This window comes from Choloepus didactylus, chromosome 4 (genome assembly GCF_015220235.1).
Source record: "Choloepus didactylus isolate mChoDid1 chromosome 4, mChoDid1.pri, whole genome shotgun sequence".
Taxonomy (NCBI): Eukaryota; Metazoa; Chordata; class Mammalia; order Pilosa; family Megalonychidae; genus Choloepus; species Choloepus didactylus.
This window is the reverse complement of record NC_051310.1, coordinates 130,093,355-130,118,574: the sequence shown is the minus strand read 5'-3', so window position 1 is coordinate 130,118,574 and position 25,220 is coordinate 130,093,355. Positions and strand designations below refer to the sequence as shown.

General features: G+C 38.0%; 1 protein-coding gene across 6 annotated transcripts in view; it reads right to left on the bottom strand.

Moving 5' to 3' along the window:
* SPPL2A (signal peptide peptidase like 2A) overlaps positions 1–3,337 on the bottom strand; it is a 52,988-nt gene extending 49,651 nt beyond the window's left edge. The window contains exon 1 of one of the 6 annotated variants that reach the window (XM_037833989.1): positions 3,017–3,337. In XM_037833989.1, the coding sequence (XP_037689917.1) occupies positions 3,017–3,082 (66 nt within the window). In that variant the 5' untranslated portion in view covers positions 3,083–3,337. The remainder of the gene's footprint in view (positions 1–3,016) is intronic. The other 5 variants (XM_037833990.1, XM_037833987.1, XM_037833988.1 and 2 more) reach the window with 5 other exon arrangements.
* Between the last annotated feature and the right edge of the window lie 21,883 nt (positions 3,338–25,220).

The following is a 25,220-nucleotide window of genomic DNA, read 5'->3' as shown; positions in this document are numbered from 1 at the left end:
GGTAAATGCTGAGGCCTACCCAGATAACCTTTACATCACATCAATGTAGGAAGCTTCCTCTTTCTTCCCAAACATCTTTATTTTACACATAGTTGAGTTTTAGCCAATAGCACTATAGTAAAAGTTTTAAGGGGCCTCTGCAGGAAAGGCAGAGTTGAGACTGTGTGTCTAAATAACACCCATCCCAAAGTCACATCTAAATAACTTTCTGATCATCCACTATCATATATTTTCTATGTGTCTTTCTTCTCCAATGAATTATATAATCAAGATAACCAATGTTTTTTCTATTCCTACTTCTAACATTTGAGGTTTACAGAAATGAAGCACTGAAAGAGACTAGACCCAAACCCACAGAAATTAAGTTTAATCTTAATTACTTAAAATTCATGTCTGAGTGGGAGCCAGGGCATCTAATGAGATTTAGAGGTCAGAGTAGTCTGTGGGCCATGGGGAAATAGGGCCAGGATCATTCTTAGCACTTGGAGAATCTCAGGACTGCAATATACAGGCTAATAAGTACTGGGGTGCAGAAGAGGACAGAAGGCAACCATTCATTCAGTCAGTACTCAGCAGTCTATGAGCTGCCAGGGGAGACAGCAGGATCAGATGGTTCCTCTTTCATAGGACTTATATAGTACTTGTTACCTAGAGCCATCCTTCCTCCTGGGTTTTCCCTAAGTAATCTTACTACATAATGATATATCTCATCTCAACTTTTACAGAATTTATGATGTAGACAAGAATTCACAACTACAAATGCCTACAAGTCCAGGCAAGTGATAAAAATGCACCAATCAGAGTAGATTTAAGACCATAGGGCATGGTAAAGCTTGACAAATTCTGGCATAAAGGCAATCAAAATTGAAAAAAAGAATCTTAATAAGCTTGGAATGAGGGTCTATACCTAGAGACTTTATGATCTAGATTTTCATAAACAGACTCAATTTCAGGTGATTTTTAACATAGTATCAAGAATATAATAATATAACTTCTATCATTAAGTTTTTTCTTAAAAATAATAAATCATGAATTTATCCTATCAGTCTGTGTTCTACTTTTGATTTGGAAAAAGATCATTACTGCATAATTGAGTAGAAAAAATATCAATAAATGTATATAATCTAGTCTTCTTTTTCATTACTTTCCATTGGATCTAGGACAAGTCATAATCTTCTTGAATCTTCTCAGGGTTATTTTGAGTTTCAAAGAGATGTACTTGTAGGTGGAATATTTTGGGAAGGAGATAAAACAACCATCAGTGACTCAAAAAGCAAGCAATGGAATGCAGAAATTCACAAACAGCTCAGAATACAGAAGGCAAAGATGGCATGAACTTGATAGGGTGGCAAAATTGTGATGAACCTGAAAGTTAAAGGAGGAATGTAGTAAAACCAGCAGCTCAGCATCTCTGATAGCAGAACACACCTAGCTTACCCAACGGATTGAGAGGAGGGCAGGAGAGAAGGAATTAAAGAAGATTCTTTGAGTTGACGTAGAATACAGTAGCCTTTAGATTTGTTAAGCCTTTGAAATCATATGAAAATTCTGCCTACATTTTTTCGAGGGAGAGGCTTTAGAGTTTTTAATAAGAAATTCAATGTACATTTACGAGGAACTGATGTATTACTGTATTATCAATTAACATTGACAAAGGATTCATGGGGATATGATATATATATATATATATATATATATATATACACACACACACACACACACACACACACACACACACAAACTTACTATTAGTTTAAGAGATTCAAATGAAAAAGAGTCCAAAAACACTTTGACAAGTTTAATAACTAGGTTATAGTTTTAAGTGCATTTATATTCTATCCAAGTTGCTATCTTTTGGACCATAAGTATTATTTGTCACACAGTAAACAGACTATTACTAGATTACTACTGCTACTTTATTATTCTTTATACCATACTCCCCCAAAAGAAATTTTTAGATACATTCTCTTTATATTCCTAATGCTGCCTAGCAAAGATATGACTACATCATTTTTTTAATAAAAGTTAAAGACACTTTATATTGAATATATTCACTAACACTGGGCCTTTAAACTGGAAAGCAAGCAAAACATGTCTTACGGAGAACTTTCATATTCTAACGGAAAGAAATAGATAGGCATACACGATACCAATTCTGTATAAAATAACGTTCACAAAAGTTTCCAACATGAAACTCCCTCAGTAGAATTCACTAGAACAAAAACTGAAACATTCAAAACGGGCGTCCTGCCCACTGATTGAAGTTCCAATTACTTCACGCTGAATTTTTAAAAATCACTATTTTTCTGTAATTATGAAAGTAAACTCGTCAACACTTACTCGTGAACACTTATTGGACACCCTCCCCTTTAAACTCGGTAGAACACTGAAAATCACTAAAGATGTTCTTCGGTGTAATAAAAAAAAAAAAAAAATTACTATTACCCCCCAAAAAACCTAGAATTTTAAGAGCCCAAAGGCGAAGCGGGAACTACAGATGGGGAGGAAAAAAAGAAAAAAGAAAAAAGCCTCTATTGGAGCAATTAAACTAAAGTGCAGTCCCTGATTAACACTTCTGAGCCATGCATAATTTTTTTTCCACTCGGAGGAAAGAGGTTTAGAGGCGGTAAGCAAGGCCAGACGGTGAAACTCAGAGGTCAATAAAAAATGCCCGAACAGTGAAAACTGTAGAGAAGCACCAAGGTAAACGTAAAGTGAGGGGCTCCGCAGATCTCTTTCTTTAGGGTAAGTACTTCGCGGAACTTTAAGGGAAGGGAATGGGGTGCGGGCTACAAAGGATGGGGGAAACAGGTGAAAAAGAGGAGACTAGAAGGAGAGAAGGGCGTAAAGGGGAGGAAAACAGAATGTAAAAATAAGAGTGGCCAGCATTGGCGGGGGAAGAAGGCAGGGTGGAAGCAGCGGAGACCGACGGGAGGCCCGGACAGGGAGGGGGGAGCTCCGGCCCCAGCCCCAGCCCCGCCCCGGGGAGGCCCGAGCGCCCGCCCGGCCCCCTTACCAGAGGCAGCAGGAAGCCCCAGAACAGGACGGCCGCGGCCGAGGGAAGCCGCCACTGCAGTCCCATGGGAAGTGTGTTCCCGGCGGCTCGGTTCCGCGTAGGAAGGCTCGGATCCTGCCGCTACGCTGCCTCCACAGACCGGCCAGATGGTGGCGGAACGCCGGGCTTCGCAAGGCCGCTGCTGCTAATAGGGGCGCCACGGCACAGGCGACTTCCTCTTCCGGCCCCGCCCGGAAGACGCCAAAAGCTCGGCACGGAGAATGGTGGGTCTAGTGTCCAGCCGTCCGCGGACAGCCGCGCTCTGTCTGCGTTCTGGTGCGGGGTGGCCCCGCGCTGTGGGTCTGGAGTATTGTTTTCCAGCCGCCTGATCTCAACTCTCGCCGCAGCTCCGGGAAGTGAAGGGACTTTTCCTTCCTCTGGAAGTTAATGAGCGCCTGCTTCCTTCCCCAGTAACTACCCGGATCCTCGAACCAAAAGTCTACGGGTCAATCATAATTCATCTTCCCATCAGCATGTCTTGTCCACTTTGACATATATATTCCAAATTCGTACACTTTCTCCAAAACCGCTGGGATCACCCTATCTAGGCCACCAACGTTACTCTTCTTCAAACTGCTTTCACTCCAATCCAGCAGTCCGTTATCTACTGAGCAGTACGAAAAGTTCTCCTTTAAAAATATAAATTAGATCATATCACTCCCCATCACACTTAATAAAATCAGAACTCTGCTCTGGCCTATTGTCATCTGGCCTTTCTCTGTGACCACATCTTCACTTCCCATGCTCTGAACCACACATGGGTTTTCTTTGGTTCTTCTGGTAGCCCTCTCACTGGAATGCTGTTCTTTCTAAAATGTGGAAGCTTGACTCATTGATATTTAATTATCAGCTTAAATGTCACTTCCCCAGAAGACACTTCCTGGCATACCCAATCTAAAGTAGCTGTCCAATCACTTTCACATGACATCTTTATTTTTTTTTTTTACATTTTTTTATTGTGAAATATATACACAGAAAAGTTGTAACTTTCAAAGTACAGTTTAACAAGTCACTAGCAAATTTCAAAGAATGTTATGGGTTACAGTTCCACAATTTCAGTTATTTTCTTATTGTGAAGTATAACATATATAGAAGTGTGATAACTTTCAAAGTATGATTTTACAAGTAGCTATAGAGCAAATTTCAAAGCATGTTATATGTTACAGTTCCACCATATCAGTTATTTCCCTCTAGCTATTCTAGTACCCTAGAAACTAAATACATATTATATATATATATATAAAGAATCAGTATTCATAATCCTTTATTAAATCCTATCTTGTCAGTTGCTACCCTTCTCTCTCTTGTTTGATCACTTTCTCAATCTTCAGGGAAATCTGGGCAGTAACTTACCCTAACATGTTCATATTGAAAAGGGGTGTCAACATTATGGGGAATAGGGTTGTGCCAGTTTGAATGTATTATGTCCCCACAAACGCCATTATCTTTGATGTAATCTTGTATGGGCAGACTATCAGTGTTAATTAGACTGTAATTCTTTGAGTGTTTCCATGGAGATGCACCCCACCCAACTGTGGGTGATGACTCTGATTGGATAATTTCCATGGAGGTGTTGGCCCGCCCATTGGGTGGGTCTGAATTAAATTACTGGGACACTATATAAGATCAGACAGAAGGAGCGAGCTTGCTACAGCCAAGAGGGACACTTTGAAGAAAGCACAGGAGCTGCAGATGAGAGACAGTTTGAAGATGGCCATTGAAAGCAGACTCTTGCTCCAGAGAAGCTAAGAGAGGACAAATACCCCAGGAGCAACTAAGAGTGATATTTTTGAGGAACTGCAGCCTAGAGAGGAACGTCCTGGGAGAAAGCCATTTGGAAACCAGAACTTGGAGAAGACACCAGCCACGTGCCTTCCCAGCTAACAGAGGTTTTCCGGACACCATTGGCCATCCTCCAGTGAAGGTACCCGATTGTTGATGACTTACCTTGGACACTTTATGGCCTTAAGACTGTAACTTTGTAGCCAAATAAATCCCCTTTATAAAAGCCAATCCGTTTCTGGTGTTTTGCATTCTGGCAGCACTAGCAAACTAGAACAAGGGTTACATCTGGTTGATGTTCTTGGAGAGGCTGTTGCCTATGGGGTTTGGGACTTATCTGGCATAGGAACACTCTGGGGAATTTAAGTTTCTGAAAAGCAAACTTAGTGGGTGAAACTTTTACAGAGTCTCAGATAGGGACCTAGGTATTCTTTAGTACTTTCAGGTGTACTGTTGATTAGGGCTGGACATACTGTGGCCATTTGGAATATCTAGCTGGAGCTTGCATAAGAGTAACCTCCAGGATAGCCTCTTGACACTATTTGAAATCTCTTAGCCACTGAAACTCTACTTTGTTACCTTTCTTTTTTCCCTTTTGGTCAAAAAGGCATTCTCAGTCTCACAACGCCAGGGCAAGGTTCATTCCTAGGAGTTGTTTCCCATGTTGCCAGGGAGATTCACTCCTCTGGGAGTCATGTCCCACATTCGGAGGAGGTTAATGAATTTATTTGCAGAGTCGGACTTAGAGAGAGAAAGGCCATCTCTGAACAACAAAAGAGGTTCTCTGGAGGTGACTCCAGAATGAAGGAGAAATTAAGGCATTTACAGATAAACAAAAGCTGAAAGAGTTCATTGTCAGCAGACCTGCCCTACAAGAAATGCTAAAGGAAATCCTTCAGTAATAAGAAATAAAGAACATTGGTAAAGGTAACTACATAGGTAAATATGAAATCCTCTATTGTTTTATTTTATTTTGTAAGTGCTTTCCCTCACCCCCACATGACTTAACAGGTGAATGTGTAAAATAACATTTTATATCTATGTTAACGGGCATATAATGTATAAAGATGTCATCTGAGATAACAGTATAAAGGGAGAGGAATGGCAATATATAGGAGTGGAGAGTTTGTATACTACAGAAACTAGGTTGGCACTAGTCGAACTAGATTATTATTAGTTTAAAATGTTCATTGTAATTACAAAGGTAACCACGAAGAAAATAACTAAAAAATATACAGAAAAGGAAAGAATAAGGAATAAAAATGGTAGACTCCAAAAAAGCAACTAAATACAATAAAGGACAATAATGGAGTGATTACAATGGATTTTAAGATTTTACACCAAAAACACAAGGAATAAATGAAAAACAGATATAATGGAATTCAAAATTAAAAATGTTTGTGCATCACAGGACATTATCAAGAAAGTGAAAAGACAATCTACCCAATGGGAGAATATATTTGGAAACCATATATTTGATAAGCATTTAACATTCAGAATCTATAAGAACTCTTACATCACAATAACAAAAAGACAACCCAATTTAAAAAATTGACCAAGGATTTTAATAGACATTTCTCAGAAAAAGATATTCAAATTACCAAAGAGTATATGAAAAGATGCTCAACAACATTAGGCATTAAAGAAATGCAAATTAAAACTATGAGATACCACTTCACAACACTAGGTATGAAATAACAAGTGTTGGTGAGGATGCAGAGAACTAGGAACCCTTGTACATTGTTGGTGGGAATGTAAAATTGTGCAGTCACTGTGGAAAATAGTTTGGCAATTTCTTAGAAAGTTGAACATAGAATTACCATATAACTCAGCAATTCTACTCCTAAGCATATACCCAAAACGGTAGAAAGCAGGAACTTGGACAGTTATTCTTACACCAGTGTTCATCACAGAATTATTCACAATAGCCAAAAGGTAGAAGCAACCCAGGTGTCCATCAGCAGATGAATGGATAAACAAAATGCTGTACAGCCACACAATGGGATACTATTCAGCCATAAAAAGGAATGACGTTCTGATGCATGCTACAACATGGAAGAACTTTGAAGACATCATGTTGAGTAACATAAGCCAGACACAAAAGGACAAATATTGTATGATTTCTCTTATATCAGATACTTAGACTAAGCAAATCCTTAGAGACAAAAAGCAGAATAGTAGTTGCCACAGGTGGGGAGAAGGAGGAATGGAGAGTTATTGTTAAATGAGTAAGAATTTTGGATTGGGATGATGAAATAATCTGGCAATAGATAGTGGTAAAAGTTACACATTATTGCCAATAACTTAGCTTTAAAGAATTGCCCACTTAAAACAGTTAAAATGATTTTTGTGTTATATATATTTTACCACTATTAAAATCAATAAATTATATTAAAACACATATATTCAACAAAAGTCTTGCATCCAGAATATATGAAGAACATCTTAAGACTCATTAAGATGACAAAAAAAAAAATTTTATAGAAGACAACACTTGAGCAGACACTTCACCAAAGAAGATATATGCATGGCTGATAAACACATGAAAAGATGCTCAGCATCATTTATTATTAGGGAAATACAAATTTAAAATATCAGATACCTAGCTAAAATTAAAAGACTGGCTGTGCTGGTTTGAATGTATTATGTCCCCCAAAACGCCATTATGTTTGATGTAATTTTGTGTGGGCAGACATATCAGTGTTGATTAGATTGTAATTCTTTGAGTGTTTCCATGGGGATGCACCCCACCCAACTGTGGGTGATGACTCTGGATAGTTTCCTTGGAGGTGTGGCCCCGCCCATTCAGCATGTGCCTTGATGGGTTTACTGGAGCACTATATAAGCTCAGACAGAAGGAGTGAGCTTGCTACAGCCGAGAGGGACACTGTGAAGAATGCACAGAAGCTGAGAGAGTAGCTACAGATGAGAGACAGTTTGAAGACGTCCATTGAAAGCAGACTTTTGCTCCAGAGAAGCTAAGAAAGGACAAACGCCCCAAGAGTAACTGAGAGTGACATTTTTGAGCCACTGCAGCCTAGAGAGGAACGTCCTGGGAGAAAGTCATTTTGAAGCCAGAAATTTGGAGCAGATGCCAGCCACGTGCCTTCCCAGCTAACAGAGGTTTTCCAGACACCATTGACCATCCTCCAGTGAAGGTACCCAATTGCTGATGTGTTGTCTTGGTCACTTTATGGCCTTAAGACTGTAACTGTGTAACCAAATAAACCCCCTTTTATAAAAGCCAATCCATCTCTGGTGTTTTGCATTCTGGCAGCATTTGCAAACTAGAACACTGGCCAACTTTAGCGAGGCTATGGAGGACCCAGAACTCTCATACAATGCTGGTGAGAAAGTAAAATAGTATAACCACTTTGGAAAACTGGTAGTTTCTTATAAAGTTATACATCTCCCTACTATAGGATCCAGCAAGCAGCATATGTCCATGTGAAGGTTTGTACATGATTGTCCAAAGCAGCTCTATTTGTAATAGCCCCGAGCTGGAAACAATCCAAATATCCACCAGGAGGTGAAGTGTAAGCAAAATGTATATCCATGCAATGGTATATTACACAGCAATAAAGATTAAACCATTGACCTATGTAACAATGTTGATGAACCTCAAAATCATTAAGCTGAGTAAAAGAAGCCAAGCCAAAAATAGTGTATACTGCATGATTCCATTTATATAAAATTCTGGAAAATGCAAACTTATCCATAGTGATCAAAAGGAAATCAGGAAATCAGTGGTTCCCTGGGGATGGGTGTGGAGGGAGGGATGGAATCAAGGGTAAACAAGGAAATTTGGGGGATGATAGAAGTATTTGTTATCTTGATTGTGGTGATGGTTTCACAAGTATACGATTATGTCAAAACTCATCAAATTGTATGCTTTAAATGTGTGCAATTATACCTCTATAAGGCTGTAAAAAAAAATAAGTGAAACAAACAAACAAAAAAGCACAGCCAAATCCTCTGCCCAGTCCCCAGCCCCCATGAGATTCCAATTTATTTAGTCTGCAGTGGGATCAGGATATCAGTATATTTTTAAAGCTCCCTAAGTGATTCTAATATGCAGCCAGGGTTGGGAACCAGTGGTATAGAGAAATCAGGAATTTCTAGGAGTTTCCAGAGGAGTCTATGGACTGGATCTCATTCCTTCTTCTCTTCTCTAAAAGTAGAAAAAAAAGTATCCTCCCAGTTTTTAGTCAGTGGTTCCATTGTTCAGGTTTGATGCAGTTGGAATCTATCTCTGTGAACACAATTTTTGGGAGACAACATACTTATCACTCTTTTAATGGGAATAATCAATGTTACCATCTCAGATTCAGCAATTATCTTGCCTGCAGATCAAAGAGCTGCTCAAAGTTTCCTGGTATTGTGTTTCTGTACAGATTACCTGGATTAGAGTAAATTCTTTTCTCCTTTGCTTACCTGTCTACAAGACATTCCAGCTTGAGCAGAAGGTGGGACTTGAATGCTTGCTAGTTCGCAATGGGTTAGTAGAAGCCTAGCAGTCGCCTGTGGTTTCTTTCATCCCTAGATCTTGTTTACCTGTTCACATATATTTATTACTGCTTTTGATACAGCTTCATCCCCTTTGGAATTGTGTCAATCACAGAAACGTGGTAGACACTATATGAGAAGTGAATTGAAATGTTGATTTGAATCTCAGGGAACACAGAAGAGAAGTACTCGTTAGATGTAAATAATTGGAGAAAGGATTTCACAGCACTCACTGTAATGGGGCAGCACGTGACCCAAGGTGATAGAGCAAAATTTAGGTTCTGGTCGCTTTCTCTTAGGAAATCTCGTAAGCTCTCAATACGGGAACTTCTTGAATGCAAAAGCCAAGCAAAATTTAATAATAATGTCTTATAAACTATTATTATTTTTTAAATTTGGCATTTACTGCTATTATGTACTTTAATTACTTTAAATACTTTAATTCCTTTGAAGCAGTCTTATGAAGTAAATTATTATTCCCATTTTGCATAAGAGGAAATCGAGAGGTCGAATTATGTTTAGGCATACAAAACCTCCCAGAGCAGAGATTTAAATCTGGTCAATCCTCTTCCCATTTGTATCATTGTAGGTACTCGATAAATGTTTGCTAAACTAAGAAACTTGTACCGATAATTAAAAGCCTATATTGTGGTTTTGAATATTTTGACGAAATTACCTCTGAGGTGCCTTCTAAAACTTAAACAAATCTAGTTTTTTTTTTTTTTTTTTTGAGGATTAGCTGGATATAATTTCAAACAAAATCAGTTCTTTGAATTTTGATTTGCCTAGAAAATCCAAGAATCTCCTTACTGACTAGGTAACAAGGAAGAAGACATTTAAGTTGCAGATTCAATATGTAGATGATTCTTTTTGGTCATAAGAATTATTAACCCCCAACTATATTTTTTAAAAGGTTATGCAACTTTCTGGGACAGTTTCAATACATGAAGTGAGTCTCTGGACATAGCCTGAATTTTTTTCTCCCAGGAAATATTTCCGCACTGAAAATTAATAAAGATAACCTGATACATACATAAGATAACCTTATAGACATGTTTTATGTAGGTACTTACGTATTCTTTTGTATGAATGAGGTGTCTTAGAAACTCTAAAAGAGATAACGTAATGTAAACTAGAGTTATGTTGTTCTTGTTAAGGGGTGTTATTGTCTACCTTAATCAGTGTGAATGCAAGAAGCAGTGGTTGATTATTTTAGATTTTGCTGGGAAAGGCAAAGCCTAGCCCATTTCCAAACTTAGCATATTGATTCACGTGTTACTAAATCCGCCTCTGGCTCCACATGAATTAACTGACATGGCTTGTTTGGGCACTACAAGATTATCTGTTGGCATGTTGAGACCACTATGGGCTCTTAAAATCAAAGTTTCTTGAAACTTCCAGATGAATAAACTACCCCCCAAAGCAAATAAATGTAGTCAGATGCTTTTTGACACAGAAGGACACTTTCAGATTTCTAAGGTGCCATTCATTATACATCATAGTAATTTGCACATGACCTTTCCGGCTCTATTTTGCTATGATTCTATGTTACCTGCTTAGGGAAAAAAACAGACTCAGGATTTTTGACCAATAGTGCAAGTCAGTGAAAACTATATTGAGCCTCTATTAAGTACAAGATGAATAGGGAATATTTTTGGTGATAAACCAGTGTCTTTTTCCCCCAGATCAATGATGGCACCAATTTACAAAAATAAATTAACATTTTAAATCAATGTTTTATCAGTTGACCGATGTTTCAGGAACATTGCATGTTTAACAATGCGTAGGCTGACTCCATGAATTCTTTGAGTAAAATATAAAATATAAAATTATATTTTCTCATTAACAAGCCTTGACAGTATTATGCTCTTCTTTACCTTTTTCTTGTTTTTCCTTAACCTACACTTAGCATTCTGTGTCAGGAGTACATGCCAGAGCTTGCAGTGATAGGACCATGTGATATCACCAATCCACTGGGTGAACCTGTCACCAACTGCAGCCGATCATGTCCAGCCCACTTGGATCAGCTGACATGGGAATATCAATTTAAATGAAAGGGTATTTAGGAAGGTGACCCATTGTCACAAGATACATACTTAACGCCATGAGTTTAAAATTTGATAAGGAAAGTGAGGAGCTTAGGGAATAGGGAGAGGTAAGAGAAGTCTTTTATAATTTATGATGATGGAAGAGCCCTATATATATTTTAAATTAACTTTTTATAGAAGTATAATATACAGACAGGAAAGTGCATGTATTTCAGTGTACACTTTGATGAACTTTCACAAAGTCAACACACTGTTGTAACCAGTACATAGTTGAAGAAACTTAGCATTAGTAGCTTCTCACAAGTTCCCTTTTGTTCCCTTCTAGCTAGTATTTGTGCCACAAGAATAGCTGCTTTCTAACTTCTATCATCCCATATTAGTTTAGTCTCTTCTTAAATTTCAGATAAATGAACCAAATAGTTTGTAGGCTTTTGTTTCTTATCTCTCAATGTTGTTTGTGAAATCCATCTATATTGTTGCATGTGATCATCATCGTTTTATTCCATTTTATGAATATTTTACAATTTATTATCCATCTTTACTTATGAGCATTTGAGTAATTCTCAGCTTTTGGCTATTACAAAAAGGAAAAGGACATATTTCAGAGAATGAAAGACATGATTTTACGAGACCCCCATGACCTGGCCCTTACTTGCTTCTCTGATCTCAACTCTTGCCACTCCCCTGATCTCACTTAAAAGTCTAGTCATGCTGAACTTCTTTCCGTTGTAGCATCCAGCCACTCTCTCGTACCTCCTGACTTTGAACATTCTGTTCATTCCTGCTGGGATATTCCTGTTTCCCACCACCTCTTCTTTAACGTGGATGATACCCACCCCTCCTTTGGGTCTCAGTCTAGTCGCTCCTCCTCCAGGAAGCCTCCTCTCCCCACGATAATATAGGTCATGCTGCTGTATTGCCTGGTTATTTGTAAGTTCCCCCCACAGGAGACTGCAGACACCTTAGGGACAGGGTCTGTGTCTTACTTGCTGTTTGTTTTATTCCCAGTGCTTATTGTAGAGCAAGCACAGGATTGGTTGAATACATTTGATTTCTACAATCTAATACAAAATTAATCCAGTGATAGAAACTCATCTTTTTCAGACCTAGTAACTTTTGGGGAATTATATATATATAAAGTTGCACGGTTATTATAAGTTTCCTCAGATTTGATGAATAAAGAAATTGAATGTGAACATTTTCAGAAAATAAATCTTACATTTTAACCATCATTCTTGGGACACAGCTTTCAAGATATTCTGCTGTTTCCCTGATATTTTTATACTTGGATTAAAAAATTGGAACTACTGTGAGGCCAGATTAAAAACATGCCTGCCATGTTTTTAATCTAGAAAACTAAATGTGTTGAAGGGCCACCAGGAGACCTGAGTCTCTGTGGGGATGATAGGATGGTTTCTCCATCTTCTGTGGCCCAAGATTGCTCTTCAGTTTTGGAGGGAATAACCTCACTGGGGGGTGGGCTGGGTTGTTGATAAAATCACTTAGAGTATTTGTTAAAAACATAAATTCCCAAGTCCCCATCCCAGATCCTCTTAATCAGAATTTCCAGAGGAGGGAATTCGTCAGGTGTTAGTCTAGTTGAGTTTTAAAAGCCCCAGGTGATTGTTATAAAGAGCAAAGCTTGGAAAATGCTAGAACGTGCTATGGGACTTTCTCAAAATCTCCCCTTCCATTTAAGGATCAGTGTCACAACTCACTATTTTTACTGATGAAAATCCTTTTTATTCTTCCAAAGTGATGCAGCAAGAAAAGGGGTTAAGAACCATACTCAATAGAAAAATGGGGACAAAAACTAAATGAAAAATAGGGTAGGAATAGGGGAATGATTAGGGTGTTCTTTTTTACTTTTATTTTTATTCTTATTTTTACTTTTTCTGGTACAAGGAAAACTTTCAAAAAATAGATTGGAGTGATGAATGCACAACTGTATGATGATACTGTGAACAGTTGATTGTATACCACAGATGATTGTATGATATGTGAACATAGCTCAATAAAACTGAATTTTTTGAAAAAAGAACCATACACAAAGATCAGAGGATCTTGGGCCCATCTTGGGCCATCCACATGACGATGTGGGAATCTTTTGACCACATTTTCTCCTAAATTACTGATTGGCTTGGATGGTCTGTAAAACCACTGGATTGAGATACCAGGACAACCAAGAACATTCACATTCTTAACCTGGTGGATCACTGCCCCCACCACCTTCTCACTATCCCCATTTCTCTTCCTTTGAATAAAAATCAGTAGTGTCACTAGAAATTATGGCCTGTTCCACATCCTGCACTGTTAAGGCCATTCAGACTGTGTATTTTCCTTATGCCAAGATGAAACAAGGAAATTTAGGAGTTTTTTCATGAAATAATAGTTATCTATGTATAGTAATGTTAAGTTATCAAATGCTCTTGTCAAATTCCTTGCTGAATTAAAGGAAATTCCTGATTGCTTTCTTTAGGCTATCATAACTTCTAGACCTGTGTTGTCCAACAGAGTAGCTACTAGCCACATGTGGCTATTTAAATCTAAATTAATTGAAATAAAATAAAATTAAGAATGCAGTTCCTAAATTATACTGGCCACATACCTGCTCGATAGCCACATGTGGCTTATAGCTACCATGTCGGACAGCACTGATACAGAACATTTCCATCGCTGCAGAAAGTTCTACTGACAGGGCTGTCCTAGACTGCAAACCTTGCTGGGGTTAACTAGAGGCTGTGGCCTGATTGTTAAGCTTTTTATGGATGGGGCATTTGCCATAGCAGACATTTTTGGAAAGGACACCTTAGTACAGACATCCTGAAGCAGTTTGCTTTCTGATCAGATTGTAAGTTTCTATTTCAGGGCCTTATTTTTGAAAATAGCTTTACATAAAACCTGTAATGTTCTCCAGAGACATCCTTCAGTTCATTTATATATTCATAAAAAGTGAATGGTCACTGGCTATTATCCTCCTTGTAAAACCTGTTGTTGTGAAAAGCAAGGATGGGGTTGATGCAAATTACTGGCCAAAAATGGCCCAAATTACAGCCTAGACACTTTAATTTATTCATTTATTTATTTTGTAGTTACTGTTTTCAATACTAAGGGTTTAGTTAAATAGTGATTAAACCTGAGATATAAATTGCTCAGTTGAGAAATGCAAAAAAAAAAAAAAAAAAAAGATCCCTTAATCTTTTCTGTAGGAAATGATGTTTCGTAGCGTTAACTCAGTATTCTGTACCCATTCCTCTTCAGCGCTCCCGTACTGAGTGATGGTCTGACCGTGGACATTTCTTTACTAGTCGTGTGGTGAAGAAGGGAAATCAGCCTCTAAACTTCATAAAAATGGCATTTATCCTGTGAGCTTCTAAATTGGCTTATTTGGAGCAGGATGAGTCTTAAGCAGTGGGGAGCTCATTTTTGGGGAATCATGAGTTCCCTGGACCTATGTAATCATAGATCCTTCAGGCTGAGGAGGCTTGGCTGGCACCTGTGGGTCCACGTAGAGTCTTCTCTAGGTTGGAGCTGGGTCATAATGGCCAAAGGCATCCTCAGACTTCTCCAGCTTCCTTCATCTAATGCTCTTTCCCCTCCTCTCTCAGTCAAAGGCAGTCCAGAGTTCTCCTACAGATTTGTTTTCCCCTCCTTGCCCCCCAGAAAAGAATCTGAGGTGTTTATTCATGCTAAAATGTAAATGACTATTAAGGTTTAGTGGTTACTTCTCCAGAAGTAATTTTATAGAAATGGAGCCATTTCCCTTGTTTGTGTAAGTCAAAGGAATAAAGCTCTAATTGTGGGATTTTATACATCAGCTAATCCTCTTTCTAGTGCTCCTGAAATAGTTAGGGAACTATATATCTGTTTGCCTGAGACAGTCCTAGTTTACACCTATTATACTTGCATATTTATTAATACTGCTCCCTTTTACTCTCAAAATATCTGGATGATAAATTAAATAGTCACCTTATTTATATCCTTTTCTCTGCCTAAAGCCTGGAGAATAGATGCAAAGCAGTTTCTTCTCAAAATTACTTCCTGGAGTTGACCTCCCCTAATAAGTTCCATGCCTTACCCTCCTTCTTCATATCCCATTCCCAATTTGGGAAGCACCAGTGCCAGTCATTTTTTAGCAGTTGGATAAATAATGTAATAAAGCTTGGCTCTTAAATAAAATCCTAAAGAAGCACATGTTTCCTATACTATCCCTTTTCAATTTAGTAGTTTTGTTTTCAAATACTTCCCCATTATGTTTTTCTAGGTAAACATGCTTCCTCTGCAAACTCCCTTTACTGAGTTACTTCTCCAAACTGGCCATTTGTTTGGATTGATTTCCATTTTCTGTTTCTAGAACTGCAGTGCCTTAGTTCATGTATTTTTTTCCAGAGGGCATGCAATTAGAATTTGTTGTGATCTTGCCTTTGGGCCCTATATCTTATCAGAGATAAGAGCCTGAGTGTCTGGCATCTGCAAAGTTCATTTCTAGCTACACTATCCTAGAGGCAAACTGTAACACCAGTCCATAGCAATGAGTTACACCTGCATGCATATAAACGGCATTTTAAGAGGAAGAAAGCCTGAAGCCACAAAGTCATAACATTCCTTTAGTGCTGGACTGTGTTATAAAAAGCACACATTACAGGCACCCACATTTTTAGCTGTTCTAAGTTCTCTGTTGGTTATTATAAAAGTATATGTATTCATTTGGATTTTTATATCAGGCAGATATTTTAACTGTTTGCTTATGCAGCTGTTTTCCTTCAGTATACTGGTTATACGTCTTACAACTTACCTCTGTAAAACAACAACAACAACAAAAAAACAGGCAATAAAGGATTTTGTCTTGACATTTGCTTAGCACTTTAGATTATAGCTTTTCCAAATTCAAGCATGACCTACAAATTTTCATAATTTTGCCCCTGTTGCCTTTTGATTCCAACTGGTTAGAAATGAACCTAATATCCTTGGGAATAAAGGGTTAAATCCTAGCATAAAGGTTAATTTAAAAAAACAACAGTTGGCCTTATGTTCAAACATTCTCTTCCATTTATGGACACACTTTTTTTTTTTCCACTGCAAAGGCCAATTTACAATTCAGTGAGCTGGTTTTCTATTTATAGTGGCTTCACTTTAGATGGTTTCCCTAAAATATTAGGAGTTATTTCTAAAACACAAAAAGGGGTATCTACATTCACACTAAAAACAAAAACAAAACAAAAACTACATTGACCAGTAAAATTGCTTATAGGAGTTTTAACAGTGACAATATGAAAACTATTAGTGCAAATGAGAAGTTTTCAATTGTTAATAATATATTAACTCTTCCCATCAACTGAAGAACTTAATAACACAAAGGAATAGTAACTGAATAGAAACAAAAATGAAAAGGCATAACTTCTTGTCTGAAGGAAAAGAAGGATGAATTCTAACTGGACGGAAAGGTGACATCTAACTTTAATAACTAAAATCATCCAAACTGACAGTTACAGTTAGGGAGAGACAAAATGGCTATGGCCTAGAAAGGCTATTATTCAAGGTAGGTTACTTTGATGTCTCCACAGTCCAGGCTCTGACTCAGCTTGCAGGCCCTGAGATTCAATTTTGTCAGGGTATCTGCAAGATATTACAAGAAACTAAAGAATAAATAAGAATCTTCATGTATTCATTTTTTTGATTTTTGAAAATTTATGTCTATGTATAGATAGTTATATATCTGTACATGTGTATGCATGCATATGTTTGTTTATTTTTTTATTTGGTTCTTAGGTGCAGACAGTTGGGTAAATGGTATACTTAAGTCTTGGCATGTAATCTTTATTGGTCCCCACTAAGATCCCTCTCGTCTGTGTATACATCTATCCACCCATCCATCCATTCCCTTTTACACTGTGTTAGGTCCAGAGCTGTTCAAGAATCCATACAATGCAACGAGTCATGGTTTAAGTAAAGAGTTTAAGGTTTATTAGAGGAAGAAAGCAGAAGAAAGCAGGTGGGAGCCATCAGAAAAGAAAGAAAGGAAAAATGTCTCTGGCCCTCTGAGAGCAGCATTTTTTAAAGTTGGGTGTTGGGGGGGAAGGGTCCTGCTGAGTGTGTTCTGAGCCTCGATTGGGTGAGTGCTTATCAGTTTCTGCTGACTGGTTACTAGCATTCTAACACACTACTCTTCTTTGATGTGCACTGTATTATCTTACTATGTGGAGGAAGCAGGCCTTTTGGCTTGTTTGTGGTCGTTCATCTTATGGGCATATCTGATCTTGCCTTGTCCGCCCCCTGGGGTCTAGGCACCACTGTGACTGGGATTTCTAAAACAGCCTTCAGCCCTTAGTTTATGGCGCACCTGGTATCTATGAGATAAGCAGCAGGGCCCCTAGATCAGACATTCCTTCTGTATGTTAGACTCTTTTTCTGGGGTCTGACACACTGTACCTCACTCCCATTCCCCTATCTCCACAGGCAATTTAGTGTGTTTAATATCTATCTTTTTATTTGAATGTGTTATACAAATTGCCTATTATTCTGTGTGCTATTATTTTTAATTTTCATGAACAGCACTGTTTTTAAGATCTGTTCATGTTCTGTACACATCTAATCCATTGCTCTCAACCAATTCACTCTCTCAGTGATGGCTGCCCAGTTTGCCTCAAGCTCCCTAGTATTGTAAACAATGCTTCAGTGAACACCCTCTTACCTGCTTCCTGAGAGACCAGATGTAAAATGATATCTCATTGTTTTAAATTGCATTACTCTGAAAACCAGTGATTTTGAGCATTTGCTAGGTGCTTATTTAACTTTTGGAGTTTCCTCTTCTGTAAATTTGCCCACTTTTTTGTATCAGAGTTGCCTTTTTTTTTTCTTGTTGATTCACAGGAGTTCCTTGTTTATCCTAGCTATTAATCCTTGTTGGTTTTTAAATTGAAAATATCTCCCCTCATTGATGTTTTTGGGTATTCTTTTTTACTTCTATTTTTATGGAGTAATGAAAATGTTCATGAATTGATTGTGGAGATGAATGTACAACTATATGATGATACTGTGATCAATTGATTATACACTTTGGATGATTGTATGGTATGTGAATATTTCTCAATAAAATTTAATTAAAAAAAAACTCCTCTCATTCCCTTACAGTCTATTCACCTTGTCCGAGATGAACAGAAAACCCTTATTTTGATGTAGCCAAATTATTTTTTGCCATGTGTTTTGTGTTGCCGAAATTTTGTATAAAAACTCTTTCCTTGCCTCTAAGTCACAAAGAAATTGGTCTATATTTTCATCTGTTAACTTTATAGTTTTACCTTTCACATTTCAGTCTTTAAATGATCAAGTTTCCAAATAAGATATTAGGTATAGATTACAGTTATTTCTTGCTTTGTTTACTAGTAGAGAAGTTGTAGGTTTGTAGAAAAATCATGCAGAAAATACAGGGTTCCCATATACCCTACCCCATTATTGACACCTTATATTAGTGTGGTAAATTTGTTACAATTAATGAAAGAATAGTATTATAATTGTACTATTAATTATAGTCCATGGTTTATATTAGGGTTCCTGATTTGTGTTGTACAGTCCTATGTCTTTTTCAATTTTTATTCTAGTAACATGTATACTACAGATTATGTCTTATTTTCTTCCTTAAAGTGAGCCAGTTTTCCCAACAACGTCTCCTAAACAGTCTGTACCTTTCATAATGATTAGTGGTTCCACTTTTATTGCATGTTAAGTTCTCAGTTTAGACATGAGTATATTTCTGGGCTCTACTTTCTGCCAAAGTATTTTTTTTCACTGGGAACTGCATTCTCAGAGAAATAAACGTTTGTGTAGGCTAACTAAAGAATCCCCGCTTCCTTGCTACCAAATTACCTGTCAGGTCAAATGAAGAATCAGAAGTTTGCTTGGTGGGAATGGAATCAAGCATATTAAAGGAGGATAAATCATTTAAAAAGGATATTTTATGTGTATGTCTAATCCAGTTGAACAATTTCTGCCTCATAAAAAAACAGCTCTCACAGAGCAGAATCTTTGTCACTAGACAGCGCTTATTTGACTCCTCACTTCTAGGCTCCAAACTGATCTATTTCCTTTTTGATAGCCCATTTGTTTTTCAGTCTGGCATGGTACAAGTCATTAGAGTTGAGTGTGCTTAGAACAATCACATTCTAGGCTTGCCTTTTGAAATTACTCCAAGTCCTCTTAGCTATATTTAAATCATACAGATGGGTTTGAATCCTGGCCCTATCCTTTCTAAACCATGGCAGACACTATTTAATGCCTATTCATGAGTTTTTTTTTCCAACCTTCACTCTTCGCACTTCCATTTCTGTCCCCACATCTTTCTTGCTAGGTATTTTTTTTCAGCTGGCAATGTGCCCAGTCTCAGGAATGAATTATATTTGTGGCCATGTACAGATGTGATGCTTAGAGCAGTAGTTGTCATTTGTGATCATAAGGAAATAGCTCAAGTAAAAGAAAATCAGTGTAGTTTGATGTCGTGGAGGACGTTATAGAGCTGCTGAAGTCAATCCTGGCACCACCTTGCTCCAAACTTCTCGTAAGTAAACAGTAAGTGTTCTTATGACTTATGCACTTGCTACTCAATGTATGGTCTGCAGATCAGCTTTGACATTCCTTGGAGCTTATTAGAATTGCAGAAACTCACACGACCACCCCAATCTACTGAATTAAAATCTGCATTTTAACAAAATCTCCAGGTGATTCTTATGCACATTAAAATTTGAAAAGCACTGGTGTAAGCTACTCCTCGTAAGTTTTTATTTCTTGCAGCTGAATGCATACTGATTGATACACTGTGATGTTGGCAAGCTACCTAAAACATCTAAGCCTCAGTTTCCTTATTTGTAAAATAGGGATGATAATAATAGTACCTGCCTTGTAAAAATGCTGCAATGATTATGTGATATGTACATAAAACACATAACAATGCTTGGCACATGTTAAATACTCAATATAGGTATCTTTGCTGGACTCTGTAGACGTCCTTAGTGTAGGTGGTGAAACCTGAGAGCAAATGCAATGCTCGCACCTTCCAGGATGGAAACTGGGTGTTTCCAGGAATCTGTCGGGTGAGGCTTTTATTGTCCTTTTTGCTGCCAGGAGTGTAGGACAGACTACTTAGAGCAGCTGCTTTCCTGAGAATTGACAACTGACAACTTGTACCTACAAGCAGCAGGTTTGATTTTATTTTTTAACTTCCTTAAACTTAATGATAGAAGTAATTGTTTAGAATGTTTAGAAAAGATTAGCTCTATTTAGCTCAATGGCAAAGATACCTGCTAGCTAATGAGAGCAAGGCATATTAGGAAGGACTGTGGGTTAAAAATGAGATTAAAGAAGGACGACACTTGAAAGCTTGCTTACATGGCACCGTTCATAAGGGCAACTACCTAGGACTTTTGTAAACCTGCGTATTGAGACATCAAATGTGAAATTGATTTGGCACAATAAAATAATGCGTGCATGCTAAGCGTGCACCAAATGCAGTTTATCCACAGCTCATAAAAAAATAAGAGCCCTAAAAGCATTAATTTATTTGTGATACTCTATAATTAAAACCTATTTATCACAATAAAAAACATTCATTAAAATACTAAATGCCAATGGAAAACAAATCAGGTATCCTGATGACCTCTGAAACGGTGCTCTCTCACAACTCCTCTGCTTACTCTAGGCTGGAGAGGAAGGTCAGGAGGGCACCTGGCACCAGACCCACCCATTTCAGCTCATGAAAGGTAGGCTGGGCCTAGCTGAAAGTAAAGGCTCAGTGGGGCAAAGGGGCCCCAGTGAACTACAAGGGAACTGGGCATAGTTGAAGCAAATGGCTGGTCTGCCAACTAGAGGCTCAGGGTATTGCAAGGTTTCCCAGCATGGGTGTGGGAAGGGTGTTGAGGAAGTAGGCAAGACTCGGGACTGCAAACAGGCAGGAAGCTGGCTTTAGGATGCTGGCCATGATTAACTAATGTGGATTGGGCTTCTGGAGTAGGGGTTATGGCTATGGAGCAAGACTCAGCCAAAGCAAAGCAAGTCCCCATTCCTAAGAGCCCTACGATACAAGGCTTAAAACAAGGACTCAGCTGTGCGAATGGAAATGGAATTCTGCATTACCCACTACCAGAACAGGGCATCTCAGGGGCATAAGGAGCTGGAACTGTAGACAGCACTGATTGGGTCCCAGGTTAGATCTCTGTCAGAGATAAACTGGTGGAAAACACAGGAGCCTAGTGGTCAGCACTAATGAGAAGACCAGTTCCTTCCAAGCCCCATAGATTGGGAAGATAACTGAAGAATACTGAGCTACTTAAGTGCTTTTTACTCCAACCCTGATGGGCCAGGGAACTGCAGTTGAAAATAAGGTGCTGAGTGTAATTAACAATAAAAATATCAATGGCTAAACACGATATTTATTATTCATGTCACAGTCTGATATGAATTAGTTGGAGCAGCATCTGGGGAGCTTTACTCTACACAATCATTCAGGAACCCAGTTTCTAAGCGTCTTCCACATGGTGACTCCACCATCTTCTAGGGCCTTGTAATCCTGCACTGATTCCTCAGCATCCAGGTGAAGGGATAGCAAATGATGGAAGACCTTAAGGGGGGAGGGGTGTTTTACAGACTAGCTTATAGTTGGGTACATTGTTTCTGTTTGCTTTTCATTGGTGAGAACTAGTCACAAGGTCCTTCCCAGTTGCAAGGGGACTGGTAAATGTTTTCTAGAAGCATGCTAATTAGGAGAACATAAATATTGATGAATTCCCAGCCAGTCTGCCTAAGAGGAAAGCAAAAGCAGCAGCAGGAGGAATGAGATGGGGTTTATAAGAACTAAATTAAATAGTTTCCCTTTTTAAAAAGTTAATTTGTTTATCAGGAAAGGCAAGTGATTAGCATTTATTCATTCATTTGTTCATTGCTGTGTTCATTCAAACAATAAACGGTTTATTAAGGACTGACTATGCTGGACATGTCGAGATTCATGAGAGCACCTACTATTGCCAGCTATTTTTAGGTGCTGGGACTTAAACTGTGAACAAAATCAGATAATGCCAGACTTCTAGTTGTTTATAGATTAATGGAGGATATTGACATGGATACAAATAAATATACTGCAAGAGGGTAAGTGTTGGGCCAAAGGTGCTATGGGAACCCATAGGAGAATACAACTGAATTTAGATGGGGTGGCAGTGGTCTAGGAATAATAATAACAGCTTGTATTTTTTTTTTAGTATTTTCTATGTGCCAAGCATTGTGCTAAGCAATTTACATACACTGTGTAATTTAATCCTCCCAACCACCCAATGAGGTTATTTTCCTCAATACATAGAGGAAGAAACCGGGGCAGAGAAAGGTTAAATATCTTTCCCAAAGTCACTTAGCTTGTAAGAGATGAAACCCACATTTGAACCCGAGCCAAACTGATTCTGAAACCCATACTCTTTCCTCTATATGCTATGCTGTCTTTCATTAGACGGGAGAAGATATTGGGGTTGGGTCTTGAGGTACGAATAGGAGTTGGAATAATGGACAAGTTCTGAGGACCTCTGAGGTGTTGTGAGTCGTATGTGCAAATGCACGAGGAGTAAAAGAACATGTTGCATTCAGGGAACCATTGTGAATTGGGACAGACTAAATTAAGCTGCAGTAACAAATAACCCCTAAATCTCTGTGGCATAACACAGCTAAATTTTTATTTCTCACACACACTTCTCACTTACACTTCCAGGGAAGTAGGCAGTACGTTTTACTCTATAGTATCAGTCAGGGACCCATGAGACCACACCAATCAGAGTGGCAAGAAAGTCGGAATCAGGCAGTGGCTTTTCACTGTCTCAGTCTGGAAGTGACATACATCAATTCTCCTCATACCCCATTAGCCAGAATTAGTCACATGCCCCCATCTACCTGCTATGATCTGGGCAGCATAGGGAAAAAATGGAGTATTGGGTGAGTATTAACTGTCTGCCACCGCTTACAGTTACTTTAAAAACAGTTTTTAGGTTATTTTTTTAAATGATGGTAGAAGGCATCAAGGTGAAACATTGTGATTCCTGAACTAGATAGACCTTGGTAAGTAGTCTCCAGTAAATTCTCACTGGAGGCTTTCTGGAGGGACTAGATCAATTCTAGGCCAAATCAAAGTGTGAATCTCTCTGAGATGGTAGAGAGGACCAAAACTTCAGACCAAACACTTGGTAGGTCCGTAACTGGACACTATGCTCGTTGGAATACATATTAACCTGGACTGGCCAAACCCCTTGGCACCCAGGCCAGATAAAAGTATTAAATTAACTTCACAGTGGTTTTATGTCATTTCATTGAAAGTTTTTCTCATAATATGACTGTTTTCATTTTCAGTTTTAAAATGAAAATAAAAATGAATTTTCATTTTAATGTGTTACAAATCCCTCAATAGACTATCTGCTTAATGGTAAACAATTGGAAAAAATATAAGCAGTTTGGGATTAAAGTTCCTTGATAATATGATAAGATAGTATATTTATATAAAATAGTTCATATTCCAAAAAACTGCTTGTATAACTTCAAGTGTTGAAAGGGTGAAGAAGTTAGGAAGAGGTTGAGGAGATTTTTAAAAAAATGGGTTATTAGTCATTACAATCTCCTCTTACCAGAAGTTTTGTGATTAACTCTTCAGGAATTTTTAGAGTAGTCTGTTTTCTTTATGCCAAATTTTTATCAAAGCTTGGTTCTTCTCTTTTTTTTTTATTTTTTAATCATCATTTTATTGAGATATATTCACATACCATGCAGTCATACAAAACAAATTGTACTTTCGATTGTTTACAGTACCATTACATAGTTGTACATTCATCACCTAAATCAATCCCTGACACCTTCATTAGCACACACACAAAAATAACAAGAATAATAATTAGAGTGAAAAAGAGCAATTGAAGTAAAAAAGAACACTGGGTACCTTTGTCTGTTTGTTTCATTCCCCTACTTTTCTACACATCCATCCATAAACTAGACAAAGTGGAGTTTGGTCCTTATGGCATTCCCAATCCCACTGTCACCCCTCATAAGCTACATTTTTATACAACTGTCTTCGAGATTCATGGGTTCTGGGTTGTAGTTTAATAGTTTCAGGTATTCACCACCAGCTACCCCAATTCTTTAGAACCTAAAAAAGGTTGTCTAAAGTGTGCGTAAGAGTGCCCACCAGAGTGATCTCTCGGCTCGTTTTGGAATATCTCTGCCACTGAAGCTTATTTCATTTCCTTTCACATCCCCCTTTTGGTCAAGAAGATGTTCTCCATCCCACGATGCAAAGCTTGGTTCTTAATCTTATCTTAACAAAACAAAAAAACATTTCCTTGGTACTTAACAATTGGTCAGTCACTGTGCTGAGAACATTATATGTATTATCTCATTTAATCCTTAAATTAAAAAAACAAAAACAAACAAACAAACAAAAACAAAAAAAAAAAACAACCTTTGGGTACTATTATGTTCCAGTTTTACAGATAAGGATAGCGAATCCCTGGAAAGGTAAAAAACTTTGTCAAAGCTGATTTCAGAGTTCACAGCTTTATTGAGGTTTGCTTGTTCAGCAGACAGGTGAGAGCAAGCAGCAACATAACTGACAAGAGGGTGAATGAAAATCATTCTTTATCTTATGGCATATCTTTAAATTGGAGCCATCAAGCAAAAACTCCAAAGAAATCCCCTTATTTTTCCAATCTTCTCATGTAGTAAATGTTCTTGCTGCGTATCTTCAGGTATTCCTTTTTTAAATCCCCTGTACTACTGTAAGTGTGTCTATGCCCCACCTATTAACGAGCCGTAAACTGAAA